This window comes from Symphodus melops, assembly GCF_947650265.1.
Source record: "Symphodus melops genome assembly, chromosome: 12".
Lineage (NCBI taxonomy): Eukaryota > Metazoa > Chordata > Actinopteri > Labriformes > Labridae > Symphodus > Symphodus melops.
The window spans coordinates 19,041,037-19,058,610 of NC_136702.1; the positions used below are offsets into that span (position 1 = coordinate 19,041,037).

At 41.2% G+C, this 17,574-nt stretch overlaps 1 protein-coding gene across 3 annotated transcripts in view; it reads left to right on the forward strand.

Moving 5' to 3' along the window:
- LOC306832593 (partitioning defective 3 homolog B-like) overlaps positions 1-17,574 on the forward strand; it is a 201,422-nt gene that overhangs the window by 75,411 nt on the left and 108,437 nt on the right. For all 3 annotated transcript variants that reach the window (XM_079357396.1, XM_079357397.1, XM_079357398.1), the window contains exons 12-13: positions 13,847-14,038; positions 14,536-14,694. In XM_079357396.1, coding sequence (XP_079213522.1) covers positions 13,847-14,038; positions 14,536-14,694 — 351 coding nt within the window. The remainder of the gene's footprint in view (positions 1-13,846; positions 14,039-14,535; positions 14,695-17,574) is intronic.

Sequence of the window (17,574 nt, forward strand, 5' to 3'; positions counted from 1 at the left end):
CAGTTTGTAGTTCTCCACTCTTTTGTTGATAATTTGATTCTGTTGAACTAAACGTAGCATTGATGTAAAGGCAAATATTCTCACTATAGCAACGTATAGCTATCTCTGCTATTCTGTCCGTGGCTTATTTTTAATGTCTCGTCTATCCTTCAGGAGACAATTATATAGCCAAATACTGTGGAAGGACAAATCACTTCCAGGTTTAGAAGCTGAACCCAAGTTTGATTGACATATTTACTAGCTCACAGGAACCACAATAAACATCATACTTAGCACGGCTCTTACTTACAAAACCACACGTGTCTTAATTTGACCCCGATGACTTGTTAAGTCAGCTCGTTTGCTTTCATACTCCGCCATCTTTTCTACATCCTTTCATGTCTGAGTGAACGCCATTATCCTTGACCACATGTGTGGGTCCAAATAAGAACGCCAGTCAGGATACTGACCTCCCTTTGGACCAGTATTATTTATGCACACAATCAGTCACACTCATCTGTTCTCATTAGGAAAAGAAAAGTCTGAGTTTTGTCCTTCGGAGTAGAAAAACAAAGCAGCGAAATGTCTCCCAGAGGAAACCTCCTCTATTGTTTCTTTTGAGCTGCAACAACCACAGATTCAAGGACACCGCTGTGTATGTGTTTGTGTGCGTTTGTGAGTGTGTGTGTTTCCCCTGAAATGTATTTTGAGTTTTTAATAACATTTATTGCACATTTCTTTTTAAAAAAAAGTACTTGGAGCTTTGGCCAAGTGTACACAAAGAAAAACTATTGAAGATGTCGAGTGTTACGTTTCTTACATTGTTCATTTAGCCTGTTTAACCATGACTCCCTCTTTCCTGTATTTACTTGATTTTATGTTTGCTACATCCAAATCAAAGCTCCCACACTGTAAAGAGATGCTGTGACTGTAGCGGTAACGCTCACGTCAGTATAGATGATAGATGAACCGAATGAAAGAATGAAATAAGCAACTTGACTGTAGAGCAAATGCAGAAGTCAATAGAAGCGTGCTTATGCTAGAGCAGGCTAATTAGCCATGATGTCATCAGGAAGCCTCACCGTCATGACATTTGTTTGATTATACAATCAAAAAAAAACAAAAAAACTTCAGACTTCAGAGCATCCATGTTAAAATGGCTCATGGTATGTGATCACTCATTTCTGATCTTTATTCTGGAGTTACTTGTTCTGTAGTGCAGAAGGAGAAACTGAACTGTTCAGTTTGGACTTCCTGCTCCGGAGAGAGCTGCAATGCTGTTCAAGTGGAGATGTTGGAGATCGCTTGGTTGACTCTTAGAATGCAGGAATTCAGTCTGTGCTGCTGTGGCTGAATTTAAATGAATGAAATTCAAAAGCAGAGAAGAAGAGATGTGCTGGCGTAGAAGCAGACTGATGAGGCTTCAGGCCCACCTCTCCAGAAATGAAGGATGAGCAGCAACAAAGTGGATGGATTGACTCCTCATTGCAGTTTAGTGGGAGAACTGATAAATTACACGGGTAAGCTGCAGTTCCTCATAGGCACGCTTCGCTCACTTTAATATATGAAACTGGAAAGATTGTGTGTGTGCTGAGAGAGTGATGCTATTACCCCAGAGAAAGCTATAAGCCTGCAAACAGGAAGGGAATGAAGTAATGAACCCTATTAGTGTTCTGTTGTTTATTGATGTCACAAAAAAACATGCAAACATTTAACATTTTTGTAAATTCTGTTTTAAATGACTTTCATCCAAGAGAGGAAATCTCAAGCGTTTCCTTTTCTCAGCTACCTTACACTTAACCTTCTCTGTGATCTTCTGTTAATGGACTTTTCTCTCTCCACCTCTGACTTTCTTTTCCTCAGTGTCGAATTAAAGGTTGATGGTGCTTCTCCAGCAGTCCCAACAGTTTTTAAGAACACAATGACACACAGTCTGTCACAGTGAGGCGGGGGATATGAGCACATGTGTGTGTGTGTGATATGACGAGATACAGCGGTTTCTACCTACACTCTAAATCCAATAGGGCCAATTTTGCCCTCATTCAGATATTCCTCCCTTTTCTTTCATTTCCTTTTTTTTTTTTTTTTTGTTCAAACAAACTCGGTTATTAAATCAGCCACCCTAAGTGAAATGCTTTTAAAGATGGCCATGCCGGTGCCACAGCATTCCTCTGTGTACAATGATTCAGATTAAATACTGTAAAGTTGGTGCTTGTTATCCAGTGATGATGTAATGAGCTCATTCTTCTCAGTTTGTCTTGTTGTTAATGTCACAGTCCAAAGCTGACTACTTTCCCTCGGTCTAAGTTTTTATTCAGTCGTCACAGTATGCGTGTTTTCCTTTTTTCCTCGTTTTTTGTACCTGAGATGAAGAAAGAAACACTGATAAAAACACCTGTCTTATCGAATTTAGCACAGTGAACACAGAAGAAAAGGTAACGCCCCCTTCTATTTGTTCTTCTTTGTTAGACACAAAAATCCAACAGCATCAGCTCTTAACATTTACAGTCATTCACTACCTTCATGACTTGGACAACAAAAGAGAGTTGTGGATTGAGCAAAGTATGAACAAACTTTTACAGAAGCCAGGTGAAGTGTTAAAGTATTTTTTTGCACATATTTAAAGAAGAATAAATATTGTATCAGCAGACCAATATACATAAATATAGATAATTTAAAAATGAATAAATGAGAATATACCAGGTTTCTTTTCTGATATCTCTTCACTCAGAGTGGAGAACATTCTGGTTCACTGTCTTGCAGACCAACCACAAAGCAAAGGGAAGAATGAGAAGAAACACTTACACTGAGTTTATGATGAACGTAAACACTTTAACTTTAATGGATGAAAACCACGTCATCTCTTGAGTTATTGGCATGAACAGAAGAAGTGACTGTAAACCTTTGTTTAAAAGGTAGGCTTCTTCTTAGCTTCATCTTTGTTTATGTTACACAATGTGAAACATGCTTCATCTCTCTCTCTCTCTCTCATGGAGCGTCACAAGGAACAGAAGCTGTCTTATTCAAGCTCAGTGATGCTCTTTGTTGTTGTTTGTTTTTCTGCTCTCACCATTTTCAGTCAACATAAATAAATGCTCAGTGTTATCAGCAGGGAGTTCATACTGTCCCTTACACACTGTAGGGACATTACATTTCACCACATGTGGGAATTTTCACACTTTAGTATAAGCGATACGATTGGTCGAAGTATCACACCTCACAAACTTGAATGGTTCACCGTTTCCAGGAAGTTGTGTCACATGTACCTCTGCGTGAAGGGTTGAGGACAGCTCTGAATTTATTTCAAGTGTTCGTAGGCTCATCACAGTTTCACAGCTTCCTCTTTGCCAGTTAACCATTGTGTGTCTGTGTGTTTACCTATACTCATGACGCTGTTAGTTTGCTGTTAAATCTCGGGATTCGATTATTTCCTTTTGGACTTTAATTTGTTCCAAATATTGAAATGAAGCAAACAAAGCAGCAGTACACACAGAACTGTCAGAGCGTGCTTCCACTCACTTCATGAAATGGATGGTCACCTTTATATATTCTGGGGTGGTAACAACAAAGTATCAATATATTTTGAAATAGTTCTTTTTCTCCCCACATACACAGTCTATCTTTCTGTCCATTTTTGCCAATGACAACATTTCCATTTCCCATCAGTTCTTCAAATTGCTCAGTGGAACGGGACAATTGTTTGGCCTCTGGCTGCTTTTTTAGAAACCTGCACCCCAAACTTCACACTACAGAGATATTTCCTTCATTGGTGTGTCTATATAGCTAGATTGAGATGAAACGGTTTAAATCAAACAGCCCTCCAACTTTCGGACACACAGATAGGCGATGCACATGTTTGCTATTTTATACAACGTTTTTTCAATCATGCACCTTCTTTGTTCCTTTGGAAAACACAGCAGCAAAGTTTTACCCTCCTCAGAATCAAAATGACACGTTATTGGTTGGTACGCTGCATGTGTGCACATGTGCAGCAGCAGCCATATTGGAAAGGTTACAATGAGCTTATTGTTCACTTGTATTGATAACTTTAGAAGTGACAGATCCTAACATCTTAACACAGGACATAAAGCGTCCCGATGGAGCTCAGCACTTCATGCCATCCTGAAATCAAGCGGATGAACAGCAGTAGGTCAAAATGAATGATGTACTGATAGCAGTGTTGTAGTCGAGGCACCAAACCTCAAGCCCGAGTTGAGTCTCGAGTCCACAGTGCTCGAGTCAGAGTAACTGTTTTAAAGCTGTTATAATTTGACAGGGCAGAAGAAACTCTCCAGAGAGGGCTGATAAGCTTTACTCTTTAAAACATAAAATGATGAACACAGCTCTGATGAAGCTCAGGATTTACGAAGAGGATTTTTATTTCACTCCAAACTATTTCACTACATGAATCAGTGACTGTGTGGGACCTTTGCAGAATGTTTTCTGTGTAGAAAACACTTTTCATTTATTAATAGTAGAGTCTTTCTAAACGATCCTGTCGGCATGTCAGGAGATTTAAATCATGACTGTGCTTAAAAACAAACCCTCGCTTTAATTTGGGAGGCACGATCTTTTAAGCTGCATGTGTAGGGATCACTCACAACCTACCCATCATTAATCCGAATAGCACATTTCCAGTGATATGACTGCAATTAGCGCACCGTCCCGAAACACAATGTGGCTGAAGAAGAAGGTACGCGAAGGAGCGTGCACATTAGGGCCTAGAAACAAAAACACAGTTCATATCAGTGGAAAAAGTCGCAGTTCTTCTCTCCATCTTCTGAATCCACAGGCAGTATCCTGCAATGCTCGATGCATCAGTGCTCGAGTTCTTTAAATCTGGGCTTGACTACAATAAACACTTACTTTCTTTACCACCTTTCTATGCAAAAGGTTTCTTCACCAAGACACAGAGGTTTACCTTCACCAAAGCAGAAAAGGTGTCTTCATCTGTTGATGTTCATAGGATGCTTACATACGAGGTTATCGCTGATCTAATCTCAAGAGTTTTTTTTTCCCCCCATAGACAACATTATGTACAGTGTTATGGCTCCCGTATCTGAAAATATATTCATATTTCATAATGTGATTCAAAGACTTGCCGCAGCTTGTTTGTGTTAACAGAGAGGAAACAGAAGAAGGATGATGATGAAATGATGGAAGGATCTTGTCTACCTTCTCCTCCCCCCTCTTCCGTTGTCTCATTTCAGCCCACCATCTGGTGTTGTCTGCTAATATCAGCGCTCGCTGTAGAACAAAGACATTACACCACCTCTCTGAACACACACACACACACACACACACACACACACACTATGTCAAAGTTTTTTGAGACATACGATCATATTCAAATTCCACAATATAACAAGCATACATCCACCTGCTGTGTTGGCTCTCTGTAAAGGAATTTTGCACAAACGTGCTCACAATCTCTTCACACATACAACATAAAAGAAATTTTTTTTCAGTCATTTTCTTCACACATGGACAAGCATACGCCTGCTGAGTTGGCTTGTGCCTTGAAACTAAAGTTTGAAACAAAGATGCTCTTTTTTTCTGCTTCCAGACATTTCACACCTCTCTGTCGCCATCGCCATTTCTTTTCAAGAAAAAAAAAAAAAAAAACACAAACTCTTAAAATGTGTTCTGTAATCTAACAAAACAAATCCAGAATCTAGAAATAAGCATTTTGTTATCAGTATTTTTTTATTGAGTTGCTAGGCCCAGGATGAGATGTCTCCCACCTCACAAATCTTTTTAATAATTAAAAAAAAAAAAAGTCTTCTTTAGGTGTTTTCTCTTTAGTGATTTATTTAATAAGGGATACTCTACAATAAACACAGATATAAAAAACACCTGAGTGAGCTGAAGCAGATAGTTTCCATCCATATACTCTTTTGCCTGAGGACATTAGGCTTTGTAGAATTTAAGTACGTCATACAAAATAATACACATACTTCAGTACAATAAAGAATTATGCACAGTAGAATTTGAACAGTTTTCCATTTACACTTCAAATTTAGTTGCACACTGGACTATGTTTGGCGTCCAATTTAAAATAAGACAAAAGAAACTTGTGCCCTAATGAAAGGATAAAGACTCAGTGAAAAAACCCTTCAACCGATCTATGCCCTACCGTTAAGTTACACATCCTTCCACATGCCTCTTACTGCAACCTAAAGAAGCCTTGCCACCTTCAGCAGCACCACACCCTGTTCACGTGAAGCAGTCAGATGGTGACAACCATTATACTACCTGTTTGAAAACTATAGGGGTTACCAACTGGGTGTGTCTTATTACTGGTGCTTTTCCCAGTTAGCCCCACAACACTTCAGGGAGGATGGAGAGTGAGCTCTAGCGTCCCAATCCCAGAAGCCTGTTCAGACTTCTCTCAGGGTGCTTTTACACGAGGGACCCAGTCACAGATCCAGGAACGCTTGATCCCAACGTTCGGTGCATTTTAGCAGTGTGAAAACAAACGTACCATACTCCAGTATTGTCCCCTAGTCTACTTGAGGAGGTGGTCTCAGGCACGCTACATGTGAACTTGAGTACAGTCCACGGGACATTTGAACGCGTCAGTGCTTAGACAAGGAAGTAAACCGCCATCTACGTACTTCTAAACAGCTGCTCTAGTTTCTAAGCCGCTTTGTCCGCGTCACAGGTGCCCATTTCCATCCTCGGAGCGGCACGGTAGATCTGTGTGTAGGTAGAGGTTTGTAGTTGGTGTCTCAGAAATAACAAAAACACCCACAGTTAACAGAATGGACTCAGCCATGCTGCATTTTTCTGCTTTTTGGTGAATTTGCAAACCAACTGCGTGCATACTGCCACCTGCTGTATGGGACTGTGTACACACTTCTACGTGTGTACGGGGCGATGAGGGTGGAGGAGGGAGCAATTGTGCTCGGGCACGCAACCAAACAATCGGGCCTAATGTGAAGACGCCCATAGCCTGATGTCATCAAGGCATTTTAGAATGATTGATTTAATATTGAATAATACACTCCTCAGTAGAATAAAGACGTTTACACTGTAGAACAGGAAGCTTTTAATTTCCACTTCAAATCTTATTTAATTATACTGTCATCAAATGTAGTTGCATACTGAACTATGTTAGGCTTTCAAATGAACAGTGATGTCACATAAAGACATTTGAATTTGTATTTCTCGAACTGAGATTAGAGTTCAGTGATGCATATTCCTCCCTCTGAAGGGGACATTTGGGAACAACTTAATCATGTTACGTTTTTATACCTTTCAACACAGCGGTAATAATGGTTAAACACAGGAGTAAACTAGATGACCAAAAAAAAAGACTCAAAGCACAGCAGTAATTTAATAGTTTCATTTATCACCATCTTGCTCTCCTTAAATACTCAAAAATATTAAAGTGGAATAGAATACACCATTACAACACAGATGAGGAGCCGTTTCTGAACATGTTTTTGTCTGCTGGTACACATGGTCGGATGAAAGGTTAAGGTGTGATTCCATCAAGCTATTTGTTTAGCTCTGTTTTCTTTTTTTCAACCAGGATGCAATGAACTAAAAGACAGATTTGTATCCGTCTTTTTTTTTCTTTCTAGCACAGGAAACCTTCTCTTTAGTGCCAGATGCTCCTCACACACGCTGACACATTAAATCAGTAACCAGTTGGCAGCTGGTGACAGAGCACATTCAAAACAAAACAACTTTATTGAACACTTTCTTCATTCTGATTATCCCTCATCCATCACCGCTGCAGCCACTGTGTGAGTGAGTGTGTGTGTGTGTGTGTGTGTGCGTGTGCGCACGTGCACGCGCACGCACAGCAAGGCAGTCTGTTGTCTTTTTCTTTTGCATCTCACTGATATCGTCACCAATGTGACCTCACAAAATCACTACAGTAGATCCCCCATCTGTTCTGCCCTCAGAGACCTATATAACACACACACACACACACACACACACACTTACTCGTTGGCAGCTTGGTGTCTCTGCAGGAGCTGCCATCATCCCAGTGGAGAGCAGCTGAGAAGGGTATCATGTCTCTGTTCCCTCTCTCTCTCTGTTCTCTCTCTCTCTCTCTCTCTCTCTCGCTCTCTCTCTCTCTTTCTCTCTCTCTCTCTCTCTCTCTCTCTCTCTCTCTCTCTCTCTCTCTCTCATCTCCTCTGTTTATTGAGGGTTTATCAGCTCCTCCGTCAGCCGATCATCTAAATTGGCTGCTGTGTCTTTAAGCCCTCAGCACACGAGTGTCAAACACACTCACACTCACACAAATACACTTCAGTTGTGCGTTCAGGCCAACAGAACACCATTTGGATTGTTTTACCAAGATGTGTTACTCTTACCAACAAAACCTTTGTTTGGTTGAGAATAATTAGGAACAGCTCACTTGACAAAAAAATAGATCCATAGAAATCTCCGACAGCGTGTTTCATGTTAAAGAGTTGGCCTCTTATCACTTTCTCACAGCAGTCATCCGAACATTAGTAAAAGGTATTGATATCTACAGACCAGCTTCTCTAGCTTCCTTACAGACCAGTTGTTTCTCTTATATTTGATGCATTTTGTTGAATGTAAAATCCCTGTTTGCTTTGACAGCAAGTAGAAGGGGGAAAAAAGTCTGCCGTAAAGAGAGAGACGTACATTTAGGAGTGATACATGCATGATTTAAACATTAAGTATACAATATTGCCAAGACTGTGTCTGTATGTAACATTTTTTTAGCTCTTGGCCGGCGTTATTTGAAACATGGTGGGTGTAGAGTCAAAAAGAACTCGGGGTAATTCACTTCCTGTATCAGTATCGCATAAATAAGAAAAAAATGATTGTTTTGTCAAGCCAAGTTTAAACTAGTGTATGTTTTATGAGCCTGTGCCCGCGTGCTTCTTCTGCACATGCCCTTTCAAACATTTCCATCCTGCTCCCATAATCCGTTATTACCACACCCACTCAGCAGTCACACTTGGATTTGATCAAAACGTCCTCACTGAAAGATCCCCTTTAAGGTTTTCAGCGGTGTCGAGGAAACAGTAAGATGCATACTGTTGCCAAGGAACGAGTCTGTGTTCATGTGGGGAGCTTTGACACATGAACAGAAGGCTGCCCAGCGCACGCCATGACCTCCGTATTACAAAGTGACCGCCCATGACCACTTGTAGCCTTGGAAAATGAACCCTGCACGGCCATCGTCTGCTGTGGGGTTCTGTGAACTTGCGGGCTGTAATGCCCTGCTTGTTAAGGTCTTTAATATTCCTCTCCAGGAAAGATTGTTCATTGTAGTGTTGTCAGGACACAACATTTCAACATGGAGACCGATGTTGAGTTTAGTGGAAAATTCTGTTTATTTGATGGATGGCCCCTTGAGACGATCCATCTCGTTTTCAAGTTTAGTACTTTAAGGAGAAGCCACATTTGGTCGTACAATTGTATGACAATAAAGACAGTCTATTCTATTAGTATCAAGATGCTTCATTCTGAGACGATAGTAAATATATGATACCTTACTGATCACAAAAAAGTGGCTGTTTGTCCTTTTATTAACCTTGAGTGTTAACGTAATATCTAGAAGGCAGAATATACACTTTTATATTTGTGTTCCTTTGTCAACTGATTCCTCAGCCTCTATTTTCCGCAGTAGAGTTTTAAAGCCACCTCAGTGGGTCTGGGATTGTGGTCCGTGTCTCCCTCTACAACCTTTTCACTGACCATCAAGAGACACTGGGAGGAGATGGAAGAGATCGGACAACAGGGGCCGATCTAGCATGGTCAGAGATGGGATTTTTATTTTCATAATTTAAAAAGCACAGGCCCATATTGTCCGTTTTTTTTTTTTTTCTTCCCTCGTTTCCTCACTGGTACATACCTCAGTTGTGTCTTCGTATGTTTGCTCCCACGCGTACCGTCACGTTTAATCACATCGACTTCTGTTGTTTGGCTCAGTAAAATTGGTCCTCTGGCAGTCGTTTCCACTGTCCACACACACACGCACACGCACACACACATACACACACACACACACGCACACACACATACATACACACACACACACACACACACTTACTTTGGTTGGAAGGACATGCAGGCAGCTCACCATTAAAGGACCATGTTTTTTTTTAAAGCAGCGGTACTATAGTATAATGACAATAAAGTTAATAGCAGCAATATTAAAGAACATCTCTAACATTATTTACACAACAAAAACTGATGATCATCACCCGTGTTATCCCCTCCCTGATTTTTACATTTGATCTCTTTTCTGCTTTTACAGTTTGTCTGGGCTTCAGGGATGAATTAAACAACTTATTTTATGCCTTTGTGTGTTTTTGTTGACTGCTCCAGCTCATTTCAACATAACGTCTCTCTCCATCTCTCTCTCTCCAGCACACTTTGGTTCCCTGGCTCCTTTAATGAAACGACACACACAGTATTTTACACACAGCGGCAGACACTGAGCGGCCTTCTTCTTCTTTTTTTTTTTTTTTAATAGCGTGTCCTCTTGTTGATCCATCATCGTGGCAACCCATTTAAATGTTAAACGACCGGCATGAGAGAGTTCATCTATGCAAACAGCTTTTTGCTATAACTGGATGGTTTTGATAGAGTTCCTGCAGCAAAAAATACGAACGCCTTTCACAGCGGCAAACAGAAAAACACACACGAGCGCACACCATTGTATTGTATTGTATTGCACACAGACATAACCACCTATAATAGCAATGAGGCTGAGATAATAGAAATGTTCCATGAAAATGCAGCATGCACTTGAAATTTGTTTGTGCCCTTGTCCGCTCCAGTGTGTGTGTGTGTGTGTGTGCGTGTGTGTGCGTGTGTCCATGGAAATAGAGGCTTTGTTTAACTTCTGTTTTAAAGTTGAGTCACTCAATTTCCACACTTTGCACTCACAATCTGCTTGTTTTAAAAAAGAATGCAGAAAAGTCAAGTTTGACACCAAATGATGACCCTTTTTTCTCAAACCTCCTGGGCCTCTTATTTGTCTGGTGAATTATGAGAGGAAGCCCAGAGGCGGTGCTTCTTCATTGTTTTTAGAGGGGAATTGAATTCATCACCCAGATAACCAACTCTACATACATTTGCATATTTTTGTCAGATTCCATAAAACATCTCGCAGCCGTGTGGGTGGTCCTGACCCCCAAGCTGAGAACTGCTGCTGCAAACTTTTTCTCCAGTATAACAAAATCCGTCCGATTCTCTAAATCCATTCTGACATTTGTGCTGTCCTGTGCTGAGTGCAAGAAAAGGAAGTCGTAAATAAACAAAGCAGGGCAGTTAAATCAGATAAATAAAGAATGTAGCTGCGGTGGAAAACGGAAAAGTTGCTAAATCATGAACATTGCTTTGGACAGAATCTCAGAGAGTAATACATTGTCAATGTAATTATGCACATGAAGTCGTAAACATTTCTCTTCTGGGTGTTTTGAAGTTCTTTGGAAGGTCGTGGAGCTTCCTATCAGGTCCGGACAGTCAGTCTGATGAGAGGGTTTTTTCCAGCAGGGAAAACAGTTTTCTGCAGAGTAGAGGACTTTGTGTCGGCTTAACGCTGTTAAACCTACAATCCCCACAGACAAACACTGTCTAAACCTGACACTGCTGACCCTCGCAAACACACCCCAACACACACACACACACACACACACACACACACACACAAACACAGACGCAAACAAAAACACACAGAAATCATGCAAATACATAAACAAGCCCAGGCAGAATAAAGATGTGCACATGCACATTATGAGCAAATTCAATTACTCATTCATTTCAGGCAAATAAACACACACACACACACACACACACACACACACACACACAAGTAATGTAAATAAACATGTGGTTATTTGTTCCAGCATCTTGATTGTAAGGGGAAACAACAGTGGAGTCATGGAATTTTTGACATGCTAAATTAATATATCAAGTACCCTTAGAAACGGGTTGAGGGTTTGATCCCCAGCTCCTGCAGCTACATGTACCATGTGTCCTTGGGCAAGATACTTAACCCTGAATTGCTCCCACTGCTTCGTCTGCCACGTATGAATGTGTGTGTAAACCTCTTCCATCAGTGTGTGAATGGTCAGGTGTGACATGTGGTGCAATAGATAAATAGGTCAAATAGGACACAAGTTATTTTACTTTTCAAGCACTCCTTTAAATGTTGTTAAACTCCCTACCATATCACGCACACTCACAAATAGTCAGTATATAACCTGCAGAGGGCAGTCAGCACTGTCCTTATTAGTTTCAATATTTTTATTAAATCTTTGGAACATGCCATTCAACATACAATCTCTTTCTTATTTTCATTTTTGACTGAACAAGCAGGAAGAAAGAAAGAAAGAAATATCAGAAAAAAAGTGCAACGCTCAACCTCCTTTGTTTAGCTGATATTCTGAGGATAACAAACATCAGGATCTATGTTGGATGTATGTCATACAATTACAAATAAAATATATCTATAATGTGATAAACACCCAGTGTGCAAAAGTATCAGCATTGCAAAGTTTGGCCACATCAAATTAAACTCAAATGTACCCTCTGTAAATGTCATGATCGTCGTCAGTGAGTGAGAAGCTCGAGTCCCGCTGGCTGAGTTGTTGTTGGAGCTGTGTTTACATGATGTCTACGGCCCAGCGTGTGAAGCTGTTTTAATCGAGGTGTAAAGAGAAGAAGAATAACAAGTAACAAATTAAAAAGTAGAAAAAGGCACTGTTGTCAGTTTTTGGTCTTTAAGTGGGAAAAACAAAAAGGCGGGAACACATGAAGAGAAACAGCACTAAACCGCTGAGAGCGTGATCCTGCAGCAGCAGGCTCGAGGAGCTTTCCTGAACATGAGTCAAGAGCTGGAGATAAATGAAACCTCCGAACAGCCAATCAGAGAGATTCCTCTCACAGACCATCGTCGCAGTCTAAACATGTCCAATCGGCCAAAGAGAGGTTGACGGGTAGTGCCAGAGCCGGACAAAGCGCAAAAACTATGTTGACTGCCGCTCACATTTGTGTGTCAGGGCCTTTAGAAACTCTTTTTCTTGTTTGACTTTAAAATCAGTTTTCTTTATCTAATAAACTAACTTTTAGTGATATTTAAATGTGACTTAAGAAGAGTCCATGGGTCTGGAGAATAAGCTTCAGGGTTTTTTTTATACTTGTGATAGAAAGGATGATTTGAGTTGAGTACTGTTGCTTTTCAAAGACAGATAATTGTAGTGTTTTAAAGCAGTGCTGCCTTTCACTTGAACCCATCAAAGCTTGAAAACACACACTTTATGAAAAGACACCTGTGGGATCCACTTGCTGTCTTTCTCACTAACTTTTCCTCAGACTTGTTTTTCACTGTCCCTCCCTGTGGCTTTCTAATAGTCATTTTACAGAGACATCATGTGACATATAGAGTCGTTCATGTTTTGTTCTTGTTTCTCACTTCTACAATTGTTCTTCTGAGTCCATTTCCCCCCAGCTCTCTCTACTTGTGTCTCTCTGCCTCTCTGTGCTTGCAGTATACTCCAATTACCTCCTGAAAATGAACAGGTCATTTTATTGCTATTGCTGAACTGAGAGAAGAAAAAAAAACCCACATAAAAGCAGTGGGTCCAAATGGCTTTTTTACTCATATTTTTTTTCCTTCTTTGGAAATAGACTAACTAGATAAAATAGCCACATTTTTTTTTACCTACAGAGAAATTTAGTCTGAAAAGCTCCTTGTGATGGTTTCTCTCAAATGGAAAAGCTTTTAGTTTAGCTTCAGGAGACTATTCATGCCCAATGAGCTGACCCCTGTCTCTCCTCACACTCTTCCCACCCTCTGCTCTTCCCCCATTTTGCGTCTCTCCCGCTTCCATTACTCTTTTTTTTACTCTCTCACTTTCAGAGGGACGAGGTGTCCCGTGTTCCAGGCTTTGTTTCGGAGAACGGGAAGGAGCAGCTAACATTCGAGGTACCCCTTAACGACAGCGGCTCTGCCGGGCTCGGCATTAGCCTCAAAGGAAACAAGTCGAGGGAGACGGGAGAGGACCTGGGAATCTTCATCAAATCCATTATACATGGAGGGGCTGCGTACAAGGTGACATAGGATTTGGAAACATAACCCCAATGAGCTTCACTAACAAACATGGCTAACTCGCCAACGATTCAGTGATGTGAGGCCACCTGTGCCTCCTCAGCTGCCACATGCTCCTGTTCACTTAACCTCTGACATCCTACTCACCAGGACAACTTGACCTGCTGTAGACAGCAGAGAGGCAGACTGTCAGACAAATGCCCTCATGCCCACCCCCCACCACACACACACACACACACACACGCACAGATGGAGCTGATAGCACGTTCTGTATGTGCGTCTGTGCAGCTAAAGAAAGTCAGAAAGTCGAAGACAACGACGTCTCTTGGATCAGTCAAGTTTTAGATTTTCTGCCCTTTACTTCTTTGAGTCACATTTCGACACAACGTTACAAGAGTTTTATCTAACAAGAGACATAAATACAAATACTTCTGACTCTTATCCAGCCGCTTATCATGCACAAGATGTCTGAATACAACTGATGTGTGTGTGTTCTACAGGATGGGCGTCTGTGTGTCAACGACCAGCTGGTTGCAGTCAATGGAGAATCTCTGCTTGGACGCTCCAACCACGTTGCCATGGAGACGCTTCGTCGCTCTATGTCACAGGAGGGAAACACGAGGGGGACAATCCAACTTGTGGTGCTAAGAACTCTGAAGGTACACACGCAGTACATACTCGTGTGTGTGTGTGTGTGTGTGTGTGTGTGTGTGTGTGTGTGTGTGTGTGTGTGTGTGTGTGTGTGTGTGTGTGTGTGTGTGTGTGTGTGTGTGTGTGTGTGTGTGTGTGTGTGTGTGTGTGTGTGTGTGTGTGTGTGTGTGTGTGTGTGTGTGTGTGTGTGTGTGTGTGTGTGTGTGCGTGCACTGAATCTGCAGGAGTTACACTTCACATGTACTGCACTTATATTTACGTCTTCATGATTTTGAGGATAATATCGAGCACACAGAGTTGGATACCAGCTGTGAGAATGAGAACACACGCATCCCGTGAAAGCCGGCCTGCACGCTTCATTATCATCACTCTTGGCCCTCACTGACTTAGAGCATATTTATTTTGGGCTGCCTCTTTCTACACATAGCCACTTTTAAGCTCTTCCATCCATTCTTCACACACTTGACACTACTTTTCACTGCTCTTTCCAGCAGCAGGGAAAGAGCATTCACACTTCAGCTTGTACGTTATTGTGTGTATGTGTGAGAAGCAGAGAGTGTTCTTCGCTCTGCTGTATCTCTTTTCTTTAGGAGTAGAAAGAGATGCTTTTCATCTCGGCTGCTATTCAACGGATGCCTCTTACAAGGCTTGTCGAAGGTTTGCACAAACCTTTGCACACACAAAGCCGGGTTGTTGGCTCAAGTGTGAATGGCCTTTTGCATGCCCTGCTACCGGATATAAAAGGTACCTACTACAAACACCTTGCAGGTTATGCAAAACACAGTTTAACTAGTAAACGTGCAGAAAATGACCAAAAAAGGAAAATCTAAGTGTGTACAGTGTGTATATTAATGCATAAGATATCATTCAGTAGATCTTCATATTACTATGAGACATAGAGTACTACTACAGAAATGATGATAAACACTTATAAAGGCTTTCAATATACATTCACCCAGATATAGGTGGGTGTATGTATTTATGGAGACGACTGCTGTGACTTGCACTTCTCAGGGCATCCCCAGTCAATAGCTTGTTGGAAAAAGCTGAGAGCAACATCAAAGCGTTGCATGTTTCCTCTTTGTCTCAAGAGTAGAGAAGAAAGGAGAGGTAGATAATGGCAGAAAGATAAGAGACTCCACCTTAAAAGCCTTTTTTTTTCTTTCTTTCTTTTTTGGCTTCAGTATTGATGCTTTTACGTTTTCAGAAGCGGACCACTTTACTCTCCCCCCACCCCCCCCGGATCTTTGTCTTCTTTCTCGTTTCTTGAATATTTCCTTGGCTCTGTCTCTCAGTCAGATGCTCTCACTGTATTCAGGCTCAGCCAGTTCTCAGTAATCCCTTACTTTATCCAGCTGCTCTGTTCATTCAGCAACTCCCAAATCACTCACTATCTCCAAGTTAATAAGTGTGCTTCTACGAAGGCTCCACCAGCGTAATCTGAAGCCGCTCTTTGGCGTGGGTTGTCGCAATATATCTGTTTCTTAACTATGAAACAGGATACAGTCTGCACTGCTTTTTTTATCATTACAGATAGTTACCCAGTGATTCATATCAAATGATAATGCAATCGTCTTCATTCCTTTTAATGACTTTTCATGTGTACATTTCTTTATATTTTCATTGTTGTTATTTTAATCTGTACAGATAAAAGGTGAATATTGTGTGTGTAAAGTATGGGTGGGAATTGATTAAAACATTTTAACTCATTAATTCAGGGCTTTCTAATGAATTAATGTCATTTTAAGTGCATCACAATATTTGCCCTAAAAAAACAACACCTCTCGATCTAAATGGATTTTGGTGGATGAACAAATGCAATGCATGCAATTTGACTTGCTTCTCACTTTCATGAAGCTGTTGGATCTTGTTTGAATTTTTTTTGTTTTTTTTGTGCATAGCAGCTGGAAAGTTGGATGACACGTTGCTATCTGTAGCACATTTTTCTAACGATGCTGATTTCTCTTTAATGAATAATTAAGAGCCAATTATGCATCTTTTACGCACGGTTCAAAGAAGCAAGCTAATTGTCTCGATGTGTCCCTTGAAGTAAAGTGTTATAGCACAAGTCACACTGATGTCATGCAGAAGTTATCATAATGTGTGTCTGTTCTTTAGAATTCTGTTTTATTTCTCCTAATCTCCTAAGAACTAGTTAATGTTTTTAACACAAAGTAATCTGATGGCACTCTGACACGGGTGACGGGAGAGAGGCGGGAAGGGGAGGGGCTCCACAGGACATCTAACACACCCAAAAGGAAGGGTTCTGGGTGTGGAGGTCTGGAGGAAGCAAGAGGAGGAGGGAATGGATCTGCTGCTTGGTGGGGGGTCAAGTAGAAGATGACAAGAAAGATTTATTACACTTACACACACACACACACACACGCACACACACACACACACACACACACACACACACACACACACTCTCTCTCACTACTATTATGTCTTTGTTTTTTGAGAGCAGGGCTGACTCTCTTCAGACACACAAAGAAACACTCAGAAACACGACGCAGCACAGGCAGATGACATAAATATGTATACATGTTAATGAATACGTACAGTTTCCTAAACACACCCTCAAACGCACCACTGACTAACACATGCAAATTCAATTCCTAATATTACAATACAAGTACACAACACGACTGGAATGGAGGCTCTCTTTCACTATTAGGGGACCTGAAGGGGGCCGCCTCTCAAGAGGAGAGGTGTCAGAATGAGTGTCATCGCCACACACACAGAAGACAGTAACCACCAAGGGGGCCATGGGAAATGAGTCCCCCTGTTTCACCTTGGTTCCCCCCCTGTCCTTCGAGTGTTTCCTTCTTCCTCCTCTTTATTCCATCTGCATGTTACTGTGAATGGATAAATCACTCAGTGCTTCC